The sequence below is a fragment of the Electrona antarctica genome (genome assembly GCF_951216825.1).
Source record: "Electrona antarctica genome assembly, contig: scaffold_64, whole genome shotgun sequence".
NCBI classification, from domain to species: Eukaryota; Metazoa; Chordata; class Actinopteri; order Myctophiformes; family Myctophidae; genus Electrona; species Electrona antarctica.
Window position 1 is genome coordinate 394,801 of NW_027638477.1, and position 16,689 is coordinate 411,489.

The 16,689-nt window shown below is 47.5% G+C and overlaps 1 protein-coding gene across 1 annotated transcript in view; it reads left to right on the top strand.

Annotated features, from left to right (window-relative positions):
- The window catches only part of LOC306918060 (apoptosis-stimulating of p53 protein 1-like), a 42,769-nt gene that overhangs the window by 11,362 nt on the left and 14,718 nt on the right, over positions 1–16,689 (top strand). The window contains exons 4-9 of the mRNA XM_079530950.1: positions 1,073–1,193; positions 4,144–4,223; positions 5,307–5,489; positions 5,837–5,977; positions 6,223–6,427; positions 15,085–15,152. Of these exons, the coding sequence (XP_079387076.1) occupies positions 1,073–1,193; positions 4,144–4,223; positions 5,307–5,489; positions 5,837–5,977; positions 6,223–6,427; positions 15,085–15,152 (798 nt within the window). The remainder of the gene's footprint in view (positions 1–1,072; positions 1,194–4,143; positions 4,224–5,306; positions 5,490–5,836; positions 5,978–6,222; positions 6,428–15,084; positions 15,153–16,689) is intronic.

Here is a 16,689-nt window from a genome sequence, read left to right on the forward strand (position 1 = left end):
CACGCACGCACATGCGCATGCGTGGGTGTCGTTATAGACAAAGGGTCAAGCGGCTGCTTTGCTTCACACAATAACAGGAAGTGAACTTCAGGGCTGGCAGGAAATTAGGTCACCATTGAGCTGACAGGAAATGGAAGCAGCTGTAGAATACCAGACCCTCGCCGCAAAGCGTGGTTCTATGGGGGCTGTAGTTCTAAACATTAGAACTACAAATCAGGGTGCTATGGGAGCTGTAGTTCTAAACATAATTACAAATCACGGTGCTATGGGAGCTGTAGTTCTAAACATTATAACTACAAATCAGGGTGTTATGGGAGCTGTAGTTCTAAACATTATAACTACAAATCACGGTGCTGTGGGAGCTGTAGTTCTAAACCTAAATCCTCCTGTGCATTGAATATATGAAAAAATATATTGAATTCCCACCACCTTCCTCAAAGAGGTTTTAGACAGTGTGATTGGAGATATCCTAAAAACAGTAAACAGCTCTCTACAATCAGGCGTCTTTCCAGACTCACTGAAGACGGCTGTAGTTAAGCCCTTACTCAAGAAACACAATATTGATCCCTCTGTGTTGGGTAACTATCGACCCATTTCTAATCTGCCCTTTCTGGGCAAGGTTTTAGAAAAATGCATCTTTCATCAATTGGATGTGTTTCTGCAGAACAATAATGTGCATAACAAATTCCAATCTGACTTTAGGAAAGGTCACAGCACAGAAACAGCACTTGTAAAAGTAATTCATGATCTCAGGGTGTCTGCTGACAAGAAACATTTATCCATTCTCTTACTTCTTGATCTAACGGCTGCATTCGACACGATCGATCATTCAATTTTAAATTGTTAATACAGCGTCTGGAGCACTGGATAGGTCTGGTACTGGTCCTGGTTCTCCTCCTACCTAACAAACACAAGTTATTTTGTCAATCTAGCTGAGTTGGACTCAGACAAACACGACATCGGTTCTGGTATTCCACAGGGCTCAATGCGGCGTGTCTGTGCGTGCGTGCGTGCGTGCGTGCGTGCGTGCGTGCGTGCGTGCGTGCGTGCGTGTGTGCGTTCTCTCCTCCAGGCAGAAGCAGAGCGTCTCCAGCGTCTGAAGGACAGAGTAGAGAGTCAGGAAGCAAAGCTGAAGAAGATCAGAGCCATGAGAGGCCAGGTGGACTACAGCAGGCTGATCAATGGAAACCTGTGTGAGAGCACACACACACACACACACACACACACACACACACACACACACACGCACGCATGATGGATTCAAGTATTGATAATCAGCTGTGGGGAACAGACCAACAGTATGAGGGTCTGTTCTGTAGGGAACAGACCAACAGTATGAGGGTCTGTTCTGTGAGGAACAGACCAACAGTATGAGGGGAACAGACCAACAGTATGAGGGTCTGTTCTGTAGGGAACAGACCAACAGTATGAGGGTCTGTTCTGTGAGGAACAGACCAACAGTATGAGGGTCTGTTCTGTGGGGAACAGACCCTCATACTGTTGGTCTGTTCTGTGGGGAACAGACCAACAGTATGAGGGTCTGTTCTGTGGGGAACAGACCAACAGTATGAGGGTCTGTTCTGTGGGGAACAGACCAACAGTATGAGGGTCTGTTCTGTGGGGAACAGACCAACAGTATGAGGGTCTGTTCTGTGGGGAACAGACCAACAGTATGAGGGTCTGTTCTGTGGGGAACAGACCAACAGTATGAGGGTCTGTTCTGTGAGGAACAGACCAACAGTATGAGGGTCTGTTCTGTGGGGAAGGGGAACAGACCAACAGTATGAGGGTCTGTTCTGTGAGGAACAGACCAACAGTATGAGGGTCTGTTCTGTGGGGAACAGACCAACAGTATGAGGGTCTGTTCTGTGGGGAACAGACCAACAGTATGAGGGTCTGTTTAGAACTCTGATTGTGTATATTATGCAGATAATGGGTTGAATATTATAAACACTTTAAATGTGTAGATGAAATGTGATGTCTCTGGACATTGAGGAGTAACTGGGGAAATTGTGGAATAAATGTAGGGTTGGTACGGTCCGGGGGAGAGGGCTTAGCCTCTATAAGTAGGGTTGGTACGGTCCGGGGGAGAGGGCTTAGCCTCTATAAGTAGGGGGACTTATACAATAGGTTGGTACGGTCCGGGGGAGAGGGCTTAGCCTCTATAAGTAGGGGGACTTATACAATAGGTTGGTACGGTCCGGGGGAGAGGGCTTAGCCTCTATAAGTAGGGTTGGTACGGTCCAGGGGAGAGGGCTTAGCCTCTATAAGTAGGGTTGGTACGGTCCGGGGGAGAGGGCTTAGCCTCTATAAGTAGGGTTGGTACGGTCCGGGGGAGAGGGCTTAGCCTCTATAAGTAGAGGGTTGGTACGGTCCAGGGGAGAGGGCTTAGCCTCTATAAGTAGGGTTGGTACGGTCCAGGGGAGAGGGCTTAGCCTCTATAAGTAGGGGGACTTATACAATAGGTTGGTACGGTCCGGGGGAGAGGGCTTAGCCTCTATAAGTAGGGTTGGTACGGTCCGGGGGAGAGGGCTTAGCCTCTATAAGTAGGGTTGGTACGGTCCGGGGGAGAGGGCTTAGCCTCTATAAGTAGGGTTGGTACGGTCCGGGGGAGAGGGCTTAGCCTCTATAAGTAGGGTTGGTACGGTCCAGGGGAGAGGGCTTAGCCTCTATAAGTAGGGTTGGTACGGTCCAGGGGAGAGGGCTTAGCCTCTATAAGTAGGGTTGGTACGGTCCAGGGGAGAGGGCTTAGCCTCTATAAGTAGGGTTGGTACGGTCCGGGGGAGAGGGCTTAGCCTCTATAAGTAGGGTTGGTACGGTCCGGGGGAGAGGGCTTAGCCTCTATAAGTAGGGTTGGTACGGTCCAGGGGAGAGGGCTTAGCCTCTATAAGTAGGGTTGGTACGGTCCGGGGGAGAGGGCTTAGCCTCTATAAGTAGGGTTGGTACGGTCCGGGGGAGAGGGCTTAGCCTCTATAAGTAGGGTTGGTACGGTCCGGGGGAGAGGGCTTAGCCTCTATAAGTAGGGTTGGTACGGTCCGGGCGAGAGGGCTTAGCCTCTATAAGTAGGGTTGGTACGGTCCAGGGGAGAGGGCTTAGCCTCTATAAGTAGGGTTGGTACGGTCCGGGGGAGAGGGCTTAGCCTCTATAAGTAGGGTTGGTACGGTCCAGGGGAGAGGGCTTAGCCTCTATAAGTAGGGTTGGTACGGTCCGGGGGAGAGGGCTTAGCCTCTATAAGTAGGGTTGGTACGGTCCAGGGGAGAGGGCTTAGCCTCTATAAGTAGGGTTGGTACGGTCCAGGGGAGAGGGCTTAGCCTCTATAAGTAGGGTTGGTACGGTCCAGGGGAGAGGGCTTAGCCTCTATAAGTAGGGTTGGTACGGTCCGGGGGAGAGGGCTTAGCCTCTATAAGTAGGGTTGGTACGGTCCGGGGGAGAGGGCTTAGCCTCTATAAGTAGGGTTGGTACGGTCCAGGGGAGAGGGCTTAGCCTCTATAAGTAGGGTTGGTACGGTCCAGGGGAGAGGGCTTAGCCTCTATAAGTAGGGTTGGTACGGTCCGGGGGAGAGGGCTTAGCCTCTATAAGTAGGGTTGGTACGGTCCAGGGGAGAGGGCTTAGCCTCTATAAGTAGGGTTGGTACGGTCCGGGGGAGAGGGCTTAGCCTCTATAAGTAGGGTTGGTACGGTCCGGGGGAGAGGGCTTAGCCTCTATAAGTAGGGTTGGTACGGTCCAGGGGAGAGGGCTTAGCCTCTATAAGTAGGGTTGGTACAGTCCGGGGGAGAGGGCTTAGCCTCTATAAGTAGGGTTGGTACGGTCCAGGGGAGAGGGCTTAGCCTCTATAAGTAGGGTTGGTACGGTCCAGGGGAGAGGGCTTAGCCTCTATAGGTAGGGTTGGTACGGTCCGGGGGAGAGGGCTTAGCCTCTATAAGTAGGGTTGGTACGGTCCAGGGGAGAGGGCTTAGCCTCTATAAGTAGGGGGACTTATACAATCGGTTGGTCAGTGGTGCTCAACCTTTTTAAGAAAAAAATCAAAATAATCCAATAGCAGTCCCTCAGTCACATGTAGTCACATGTGTTGTTCTTGCTTACTGTAAATCTCTCTGGACTAAGAGCGTCTGATAAATAAACGGTGTCTCTGTCTCCCTCTAGCGGCAGAGATCGATCATGTCAGCTCGTTGTTTCAGGAGAAACAGGCTGAGCTTCAGTCGGCTGTGATCAGAGTGGACCAGGTAGCGCACACACGCACACGCACACGCGCACGCACACGCACACGCACACGCACACACGCACACGCACACGCACACGCACACGCACACGCACACACGCACACGCACACACGCGCACGCACACGCACACGCGCACGCGCACGCACACACACGCACGTACACGCACGCACGCATGCACGTGTTGTGGTAATTGTTTGACTCCTCCCCCTCCAGTGTGTTAATTGTTTGACTTCTCCCCCTACAGTGGTGTGTTCATTGTTTGACTCCTCCCCCTCCAGTGTGTTAATTGTTTAACTCCTCCCCCTCCAGTGTGTTAATTGTTTGACTCCTCCCCCTCCAGTGGTGTGTTAATTGTTTGACTCCTCCCCCTCCAGTGTTAATTGTTTGGCCCCTCTCCTTCCAGTGTTAATGGTTTGACTCCTCCCCCTCCAGTGGTGTGTTAATTGTTTGACTCCTCCCCATCCAGTGTGTTAATTGTTTGACTCCTCCCCCTCCAGTGTGTTAATTGTTTGACTCCTCCCCCTCCAGTGGTGTGTTAATTGTTTGACTCCTCCCCCTCCAGTGTTAATTGGTTGGGCCCTCCCCTTCCAGTGTTAATGGTTTGACTCCTCCCCCTCCATTGGTGTGTTAATTGTTTGACTCCTCCCCCTCCAGTGTGTAAATTTTTTGACTCCTCCCCCTCCAGTGGTGTGTTAATTGTTTGACTCCTCCCCCTCCAGTGTTAATTGTTTGACTCCTCCCCCTCCAGTGTTAATGTTTTGGCTCCTCCCCTTTCAGTGTTAATTGTTTGACTCCTCCCCCTCCAGTGTTAATTGTTTGACTCCTCCCCCTCCAGTGTTCATTGTTTGGCTCCTCCCCTTCCAGTGTTAATTGTTTGACTCCTCCCCCTCCAGTGTCAATGTTTGACTCCTCCCCCTCCAGTGGTGTGTTCATTGTTTGACTCCTCCCCCTCCATCGTTGTGTTAATTGTTTGACTCCTCCCCCTCCAGCGTTGTGTTAATTGTTTGACTCCTCCCCCTCCAGTGTTAATTGTTTGACTCCTCCCCCTCCAGCGTTGTGTTAATTGTTTGGCTCCTCCCCCTCCAGCTGACTCAGCAGCTAGACGATTTGAGGCGTGGCCGTCTGCAGATGCAGCCTCAGCAGGCCACGCCCCCCAGCGGACAGGAGGGGGTGGAGCTAAACCTGAAGGGGGTGGAGCTTCCCCTGATTGGCAGCATGTCCGGCCAATCAGCAGCTCTGGAGCTGAGGAAACTCTACCAGGAACTGCAGGTATGCGCACGCGACACACACACACACACACACACACACACACACACACACACACACACACACACACACACACACACACACACATCCGGTTTGAGGGAAAGGAAGTATTGGTTCAGAGGGTTCCGGCCTGATGACTACAAAACAATGACTACAACATGACATCATCATGACTACGAAACAATGACTACAACATGACGTAGCGATACCATTCGCTCCCCCCTGCAGGAGAGCAACAGTCATAACGTCTCTCTGTCTCCCCCTGAAGGAGAGGAACAGTCATAACGTGTCTCTCTGTCTCCCCCTACAGGAGAGGAACAGTCATAACGTGTCTCTGTCTCCCCCTGCAGGAGAGGAACAGTCATAACGCTCAGCAGAGCGCTAGGCTGTGTCAGAACCAGGACGTGATGAACCAGAGGAACGTTCAGGTCACTGTGATGGACAAACGCATCGGAGAGCTGAGAGAGAGACTGCAGAGGAAGAGAGCCGAGGTACTACACGCAACGCACGCACGCACGTCTTGTGTTAACGCAGCACGTGATAACGGCCCAGCAGTAATATATATATATATATATATATATATATATATATATATATCTATATATATATATATATATATATATCTATATATATATATATATATAATATATATATATATATATAGATATATATATATAGATATATATATATATATATATTGACTCATTCATGGCTCCATGCCCGTGTCTCCCTGCAGTTGAGTCGTATGAACGGAGCTAGCCCCGCCCCCTGCCCGCAGCCCCTCCCCCACCCCGCCCACCCCAGCGGCCGCGTGGCCGCGGTGTGTCCTTACATCCAGCGGCCTGCGGGGGGCAGCGTTGAGCCTCCTTACGCCCAGCGGCCTGCGGGTGGCAGCGTTGAGCCTCCGTCTAAAGCCATGAGTCACTCCAGGTCAACATCAGGTCAGTCAGACTCATCATTAACTTATCATTATTATTATCATTATTATTATTATTATTATTATTATTATTATTATTATTATTATTATTATTATTATTATTGTTGTTATTGTTATTAGAGATGTCCGATCTTGATATTGCCGATATCCGATATACCGATATTGTCCAAATCCTAATTTCCGATACTGATTACATCAACCGATACCGATATACGCCGTCTCTTTCACCACAAGTCAGCTAATTGTCAGGCAACAACATCTCATAGATGTTGGCCTAGATGCCTTGGTGCCTGTAGCATTAACGAGCATCAACGAGCACCAGCTGTGGTGCACGGACGCACGCACCTCCAACTGCCCTTGAATGTTAGCCTGGGTTCCAACCTGAATGTTAGCCTGGGTTCCAACTTCCAACCTGAATGTTAGCCTGGGTTCCAACCTGAATGTTAGCCTGGGTTCCAACTTCCAACCTGAATGTTAGCCTGGGTTCCAACCTGAATGTTAGCCTGGGTTCCAACCTGAATGTTAGCCTGGGTTCCAACTTCCAACCTGAATGTTAGCCTGGGTTCCAACCTGAATGTTAGCCTGGGTTCCAACCTGAATGTTAGCCTGGGTTCCAACCTGAATGTTAGCCTGGGTTCCAACCTGAATGTTAGCCTGGGTTCCAACCTGAATGTTAGCCTGGGTTCCAACCTGAATGTTAGCCTGGGTTCCAACCTGAATGTTAGCCTGGGTTCCAACCTGAATGTTAGCCTGGGTTCCAACCTGAATGTTAGCCTGGGTTCCAACCTGAATGTTAGCCTGGGTTCCAACCTGAATGTTAGCCTGGGTTCCAACCTGAATGTTAGCCTGGGTTCCAACCTGAATGTTAGCCTGGGTTCCAACCTGAATGTTAGCCTGGGTTCCAACCTGAATGTTAGCCTGGGTTCCAACCTGAATGTTAGCCTGGGTTCCAACCTGAATGTTAGCCTGGGTTCCAACCTGCCTCACTGCGTTCTGTGATTTTTTTTTCAGTCTGGCCAGCAGGGGGCAGACTTTCATAACGTCACCTGTTAACACTCTTTACCAGGCAAAACGGAGGTCTCTGTGCTATCAAATAGTAAATAGTAAATGAATCACAGGACGGAACATTAATGATATGATATCATAACCGAGGGCATCGCTCCACAGGCTGGGAGTCTGTTGGGCAACAATCGATGTCATTTCCGGGTCAGATCGAAAATCTTAAAACGTGAATAACTCTTGATCTAAATCAATGATTCCGATTCTAACCAAAGATGATGTGTTAGACGGCCTAGCGCGGTCCCAGTGCTAGTCGCGTTAGAAGCAGTCAGACCTCCGGTGGTTAGAAGCAGTCATACCTGCGGTGGTTGGCGATCCAAATAAAATATCATGTTTATTTTATGAAGTAATATTTATGATGTTTTTGCCTCCAGTGTCTCCGACTCAGTTCTAACTTCCTGTCCTTCTATTTCCTCTTCCTGTCTGTTACTTTCTCTCCTCCTCCCCTTACGTGTCATTGGTGGTGGTGGTGGTGATGTCACTTCCTGTTTATTACTGTTGAATGTTTGTGATGTCACGTTGATGACATCACGTTTTATGACATCGCTGTGATGTCACGTTGATGACATCACGTTCTATGACATTGTTGTGATGTCACGGTGATGACATCACGTTTTATGACATCATTGTGATGTCATGTTGATGACATCACATTTTATGACATCGTTGTGATGTCACGTTGTGATGTCGCGCTTGTCCTTGTTGTTGTTTTTGTTGTGCGATTTCGTTCTTTTGATCGTTGATGCCGTGGTTTCTGATTGGCTGCCTGCCGGCGTCATGGTGGGCGTGGCCTGTGCAGAGGTGGAGGGGTGTGTCAGGAAGCCTCCCAGCCAATGGAAAGTGTCCGATTTAGACATCCTGCTGACAGAGACCAATGAGAAGAGACGTAGGAGTAAAACCTGTGAGTCTCTAGAGGGCGCTAGTGAGACTAGTTAACCTCATAACAACACCGTAGAGGGCGCTAGTGAGACTAGTGAGACTAGTTAACCTCATAACAACACTGTAGAGGGCGCTAGTGAGACTAGTGAGACTAGTTAGACTAGTTAACCTCATAACAACACTGTAGAGGGCGCTAGTGAGACTAGTGAGACTAGTGAGACTAGTTAACCTCATAACAACACTGTAGAGGGTGCTAGTGAGACTAGTTAACCTCATAACAACACTGTAGAGGGCGCTAGTGAGACTAGTGAGACTAGTCAACCTCATAACAACACTATAGAGGGCGCTAGTGAGACTAGTTAACCTCATAACAACACTGTAGAGGGCGCTAGTGAGACTAGTTAACCTCATAACAACACTGTAGAGGGTGCTAGTGAGACTAGTGAGACTAGTTAACCTCATAACAACACTGTAGAGGGCGCTAGTGAGACTAGTGAGACTAGTGAGACTAGTTAACCTCATAACAACACTGTAGAGGGCGCTAGTGAGACTAGTGAGACTAGTTAACCTCATAACAACACTGTAGAGGGCACTAGTGAGACTAGTTAACCTCATAACAACACTGTAGAGGGCACTAGTGAGACTAGTTAACCTCATAACAACACTGTAGAGGGCGCTAGTGAGACTAGTGAGACTAGTTAACCTCATAACAACACTGTAGAGGGCGCTAGTGAGACTAGTTAACCTCATAACAACACTGTAGAGGGCACTAGTGAGACTAGTTAACCTCATAGCAACACTGTAGAGGGCGCTAGTGAGACTAGTGAGACTAGTTAACCTCATAACAACACCGTAGAGGGCGCTAGTGAGACTAGTGAGACTAGTTAACCTCATAACAACACTGTAGAGGGCGCTAGTGAGACTAGTGAGACTAGTTAACCTCATAACAACACTGTAGAGGGCGCTAGTGAGACTAGTGAGACTAGTGAGACTAACCTCATAACACTGTAGAGGGCGCTAGTGAGACTAGTGAGACTAGTGAGACTAGTGAGACTATAGTCTGCATAAGGAACAACATTGAGTCATAAGCATAGACGGTAAAATATTTACATATTTTATATTTTTACAGGAACTGCATGACTTAAAGTTAACCAGGAAATGGACCGATATTCCTTAAAGGGTTGCTGTCGGGAGGAAACCTCATAACTAAATTTTTGATGTTTTAGATGTTTTTTTGGCATAAATCATAAATCAGCTGCTGAACCCTGTGTGTTTTTTCGAAAATTTTGAACCAATGGAAAGTAGTAAAAAGTGCTTTGGACAAAACCTCTTAACTCCATTGGACCCTCAAACTGTCTGCTATAAAGCAGCTTTCTCCACCACCTCTCCCCCTCACAAACTGTCTGCTATAAAGCAGCTAACTCCACCACCTCTCTCCCTCTCAAACTGTCTGCTATAAAGCAGCTAACTCCACCACCTCTCCCCCTCTCAAACTGTCTGCTATAAAGCAGCTAACTCCACCACCTCTCCCCCTCTCAAACAGTCTGCTATAAAGCAGCTAACTCCACCACCTCTCCCCCTCTCAAACTGTCTGCTAAAGCAGCTAACTCCACCACCTCTCCCCCTCTCAAACTGTCTGCTATAAAGCAGCTAACTCCACCACCTCTCATGGAAGTAATTGACAATATATAAAGTCACAACACCAACTTTAATGAGGCTGTATTGCTTTGTTTTAAAAAATATATGGTTTTCTTAATTTCCTGAAAAAATTAACATTTTGGAGTTATGAGGTTTCCTCCCGACAGCAGAGATGTATGATAGTCCTTGGCCCTTCGTCATGAAGTAACGCGTTGGAGTTGACACGTGATTCGGTTGCAAGACTCGCCCCCGCCTGCCTCTGATTGGCTCCGTGGTTACCGATCTGACCTCTGATTGGCTCCGTGGTTACCGATCTGACCTCTGATTGGCTCCGTGGTTACCGATCTGACCTCTGATTGGCTCCGTGGTTACCGATCTGACCTCGGATTGGCTCAGTGGTTACCGATCTGACCTCTGATTGGCTCAGTGGTTACCGATCTGACCTCTGATTGGCTCCGTGGTTACCGATCTGACCTCTGATTGGCTCCGTGGTTACCGATCTGACCTCGGATTGGCTCAGTGTTTACCGATCTGACCTCTGATTGGCTCCGTGGTTACCGATCTGACCTCTGATTGGCTCAGTGGTTACCGATCTGACAGCCAGAACGGGGTTTTCTGGCTGTGTCAGAAGACGCCCGAAAAGCCCCGCCCCCCGCGGACGCCCTGATACTTAGTATAGGGGGGCCAATCAGAGGCGGGCAGGGGCGGGCCTTCACGCAACCTGACCTTAAATCACGCAGAGTCGACCGACCTCGCTCGAGAGTCTACTGGTTGACTAGTGAAAACACATATCGGCCGTTATCGTTGTTCCGTTTCACAAAAATCCACTTTAAAAAGAATGGGTTAAACTGCTGCGATCGTTCGTAATGCCGTTGAAAACAATGATCGGCCACGCGCCAACGAGCAGCAGCCAGGAGGCGCCAACGAGCAGCAGCCAGGAGGCTGGACCCCCGTAGAGTCTGCACTGAGCCTCAGTTTCCCAGAAGCCTTTGCATGCCAGTGCGATGACGTCATCCGAATGCGTCACCTGTCGCACTCTGTCCAATTGAAACCGCGTAAGTCTTAAAACGTATTAGAAACGCAAATTAAACAATGAAAACATAACTCATGTTATGTAACTCGTGAATGGGAGGGAACGTTAATGTCTTAAACTATAAACTTCATGAAAATACATCATGGGGTCACCATGGATACCATCCCATAGCTCATGGGGTCACCTGGAGACCATCCCATAGCTTGGAGTCCACTGGAGACCATCCCATAGCTTGAGGGAATATGGGGTCACCTGGAGACCATCCCATAGCTTTGGGGAATATGGGGTCACCTGGAGACCATCCCATAGCTTGGGGGGATATGGGGTCACCTGGAGACCATCCCATAGCTTGGGGGAATATGGGGTCACCTGGATACCATCCTATAGCTTGGGGGAATATGGGGTCACCTGGAGACCATCCCATAGCTTGGGGGAATGTGCTTGATTGTTTTATTTTGATGTGATGGAAGGTTATTCATTTATTATTAGTGTTATTATGAATAACTTAATTTAATTATTATTCACTCACTCATCAAAAAGCCATGTTTTTCACGGTTTTAGGTGAAACAGGTTTTGAACCTGTGGTCCGGGCCGCTCCCCCTGAGGGGTCCTGAGGGTCCCTGAGGGGTCCCTGAGGGGTCCCTGGACCCTGAGGGGTCCCTGAGGGGTCCTGAGGGTCCCTGAGGGGTCCCTGGTCCCTGAGGGGTCCCTGAGGGGTCCCTGAGGGGTCCCTGGACCCTGAGGGGTCCCTGAGGGCAGTGTTGTTTTCGTTGACTAAAACTACGACGAAAAGTGTTCGTCGACTACCTTTTTTCACTGACAAAAACTACATAACTAAATGAAAACTAAGCTATGATGACTAAGACTAAGACTAAATATACTGACAATTCCATCAACAAATATAAACTAGACTAAAATGTTATGAAGGGACTAGTGGACAAGAGATCCAGTATAAGTCATTTTACACTTGGTTGCATGCTGAAAATAGCCGATCTACAAGCTCACAACAAGTCGCAGCGCGACGCGTTGTGAGCTTGTAGATCGGCTATTTTCAGCAAGTGTAAGTCATTACGATGGCATCAAGGCCCGCCTAAATACATTTTAATCGACTAAATAAACTGTAGATGTGGTCGACTAAAATCTTATGATATTTAGTCGACTAAAACTAGACTAACACTAAAACATTCCAGGTGACTAAAATGCGACCAAGATTAATATAAATGAAAACTATTCATGAGACTATGACTAAAACTAAAATCTAAATGTACTGCAAAAAACAACACCGCCGGAGGGGTCCACCCCTCAGGGACCTTGAGGGGTCCCTGAGGGGTCCCTGAGGGGTCTTAGGACTCCGGAACCCCTCACGGACCCCTCAGGGACCTTGAGGGGTCCCTGAGGGGTCCCTGAGGGGTCTTAGGACTCCGGAACCTCTCACGGACCCCTCAGGGACCTTGAGGGGTCCCTGAGGGGTCCCTGAGGGGTCCCTAAGGGGTCTTAGGACTCCGGGACCCCTCACGGACCCCTCAGGGACCTTGAGGGGTCCCTGAGGGGTCCCTAAGGGGTCTTAGGACTCCGGAACCTCTCACGGACCCCTCAGGGACCTTGAGGGGTCCCTGAGGGGTCCCTGAGGGGTCCCTAAGGGGTCTTAGGACTCCGGGACCCCTCACGGACCCCTCAGGGACCTTGAGGGGTCCCTGAGGGGTCCCTGAGGGGTCTTAGGACTCCGGAACCCCTCACGGACCCCTCAGGGACCTTGAGGGGTCCCTGAGGGGTCCCTGAGGGGTCTTAGGACTCCGGGACCCCTCACGGACCCCTCAGGGACCTTGAGGGGTCCCTGAGGGGTCCCTGAGGGGTCTTAGGACTCCGGAACCCCTCACGGACTGAGGGGTCCCTGAGGGGTCCCTGAGGGGTCTTAGGACTCCGGGACCTCTCACAGACCCCTCAGGGACCTTGAGGGGTCCCTGAGGGGTCTTAGGACTCCGGGACCCCTCACGGACCCCTCAGGGACCTTGAGGGCGTTCCAAAGGGTCACAATGTTTAAACCCCGATATGGCGAGGGAAGTCCCTGGAGCTCTCTGGTGGAGCTGTTGCCCCCGCGACCCGACTACGGATAAGCGGTTGAAGATGGATGGACGGACGGAACCCCCGATGTGCATTGGTTTCTTTGAAAATAGCAGATCTACAAGCTCTCAACACACTGACGTGTTCACAGCTTTTATAGATCGGCTATTTAAAATAGATATACTTGAAAGAAAGAAAGAAATGTGGAAAAAAAACTTTTAATGTTTTTGAAACTTTTCGAACCTCTGAGACAGAGAGCAGCCATTGGTTGAACCTCTGAGACAGAGAGCAGCCATTGGTTGAACCTCTGAGACAGAGAGCAGCCATTGGTTGAGCCTCTGAGACAGAGAGCAGCCATTGGTTAAACCTCTGAGACAGAGAGCAGCCATTGGTTGAGCCTCTGAGACAGAGAGCAGCCATTGGTTGAGCCTCTGAGACAGAGAGCAGCCATTGGTTGAACCTCTGAGACAGAGAGCAGCCATTGGTTGAACCTCTGAGACAGAGAGCAGCCATTGGTTAAACCTCTGAGACAGAGAGCAGCCATTGGTTGAACCTCTGAGACACAGAGCAGCCATTGGTTGAACCTCTGAGACAGAGAGCAGCCATTGGTTGAACCTCTGAGACAGAGAGCAGCCATTGGTTGAGCCTCTGAGACAGAGAGCAGCCATTGGTTGAGCCTCTGAGACAGAGAGCAGCCATTGGTTGAACCTCTGAGACAGAGAGCAGCCATTGGTTGAACCTCTGAGACAGAGAGCAGCCATTGGTTGAGCCTCTGAGACAGAGAGAAGCCATTGGTTGAGCCTCTGAGACAGAGAGCAGCCATTGGTTGAACCTCTGAGACAGAGAGCAGCCATTGGTTGAACCTCTGAGACAGAGAGCAGCCATTGGTTGAACCTCTGAGACAGAGAGCAGCCATTGGTTGAACCTTTGAGACAGAGAGCAGCCATTGGTTGAGCTTCTAATTCTAACCTCTAGGCCGGCATGATGTAATTTCCTGTCCCTGATGTAATATCCTGTTCCTGCCCTTTGACCCTGCGTTGAAATGCATGATGTCACTTATCTCCGCCCTCTGCCCCGCCCCCTATGATGTCACTTAACTCCGCCCTCTGCCCCGCCCTCTTCTTGTCTTTTTGTCTCTTTAAGGTTATTATAGCTTTGTTTTTTTCTCCTTTTTATTTCCTACGTTTTCAATTTCACTTTAATTTAATTAAATTTCACTTTAATTTAATTTAATTTCACTTTAATTTAAGATTAAGTTAATTTGAATCTAATTTCAGTTTAAATTTACTTTAATTTCAGTTTAAATTGAATTGGCTTCTAAAGTGAGTTTGCTAGTTTCAGTTAAAGGAGTATTTCACCCATTTCACAAACATTTTCTGTCAGTTCCACACTTTATGACCTATGACCCCATGACCCCGTGACCCCATGAGTTGTTCAGGACTCATGGCGATTGGCGATGTTTGTGTTTTGGTCGCGTTCGTTTCCATGACGATAATTTGATGACCGAAGGAAATATGCTAATGTCTCCAGACTCCGCCCATCATCAGATTATCGGTGACATGCTCCTTAAACTCTATTTTTATTTAGTTTAAATTTCAGTCAAAAAGGTAAAAATATTGTGTTTTAAATTATACATTCACTAATGTATCATTTAAATACATTTAATTACAAGCTTTTCTTTATTGTTTATATTTAGTTCTAGTTTGTTTTTATTTTACTAAATGTTTTATATTTTATTTATTTTAGTTGACTATAATAACCTTGTTATTTTAGTTGACTATAATAACTAAATGTTTTATATTTTATTTATTTTAGTTGACTATAATAACCTTGTTATTTTAGTTGACTATAATAACTAAATGTTTTATATTTTATTTATTTTAGTTGACTATAATAACCTTGTCTCTTTATTTCCTTTGATGTCTTTTCATTTAACCCTTTATTTCTTGTCCCTTAAAAAAATGGCCACACCCACTTTATTCCGTGTTCAGCCAACGAAGCGTCGTGGCCGAGCATCAGTAGGAGCCAATCAGAATGGAGGACTGACAGTCCAGAACAGGTACTGTAGTGTTACTGTAATTACTGTATATACCCGAAAACCCAACCAATCAGAATACCCGTTGGGCTTCAACCAATCAGAGTACCCGTTGGGCTTCAACCAATCAGAGTACCCGTTGGGCTTCAACCAATCAGAGTACCCGGTATCGATAAGCTCTGGGCTTATCCAGTACCCCAGTATCGATAAGCTCTGGGCTTATCGAGTATCCGGTATCGATAAGCTTTGGGCTTATCCAGTACCCGGTATCGATAAGCTTTGGGCTTATCCAGTACCCGGTATCGATAAGCTTTGGGCTTATCCAGTACCCGGTGTCGATAAGCTTTGGGCTTATCGAGTACCCGGTATCGATAAGCTTTGGGCTTATCCAGTACCCGGTGTCGATAAGCTTTGGGCTTATCCAGTACCCGGTATCGATAAGCTTTGGGCTTATCCAGTACCCGGTATCGATAAGCTCTGGGCTAATCCAGTACCCGGTGTCGATAAGCTTTGGGCTTATCCAGTACCCGGTATCGATAAGCTTTGGGCTTATCCAGTACCCGGTATCAATAAGCTTTCGTCTTCAGTACCCGGTATCGATACGCTTTGGGCTTATCGAGTAGCCTGTTATGGAGCATAGCGGTCCATGACGTCATGTTTAAACAATCGAGACAAGAGGCGATCAATAAATAAATGTAATCATCCACGCTGGAACAAACATGTGGGTCTAAAGTGTATTGATACCTGCCAACCAGCGCTGTGTGTAAACTACATTATAATATAGTGTATTGATACCTGCAACCAGCGCTGTGTGTAAACTACATTATAATATAGTGTATTGATACCTGCCAACCAGCGCTGTGTGTAAACTACATTATAATATAGTGTATTGATACCTGCCAACCAGCGCTGTGTGTAAACTACATTATAATATAGTGTATTGATACCTGCCAACCAGCGCTGTGTGTAAACTACATTATAATATAGTGTATTGATACCTGCCAACCAGCGCTGTGTGTAAACTACATTATAATATAGTGTATTGATACCTGAGGAAACTACATTATAATATAGTGTATTGATACCTGAGGAAACTACATTAATATAGTGTATTGATACCTGAGGAAACTACATATAGTGTATTGATACCTGAGGAAACTACATTATAATATAGTGTATTGATACCTGAGGAAACTACATTATAATATAGTGTATTGATACCTGAGGAAACTACATTAATATAGTGTATTGATACCTGAGGAAACTACATTATAATATAGTGTATTGATACCTGAGGAAACTACATTATAATATAGTGTATTGATACCTGAGGAAACTACATTATAATATAGTGTATTGATACCTGAGGAAACTACATTATAATATAGTGTATTGATACCTGAGGAAACTACATTTCGCTCTTTTTAGTCTTTTATTGATTCATTACGTCAATTACGGCACTGGCCATAAGCCGGTTAAAGTGACGCTACACACGTTAACCAGCTAACAGTTTCTTCAATGGTATTTTCCAAAAGTAAAAAAGTCCTGAGTAAAAGATACT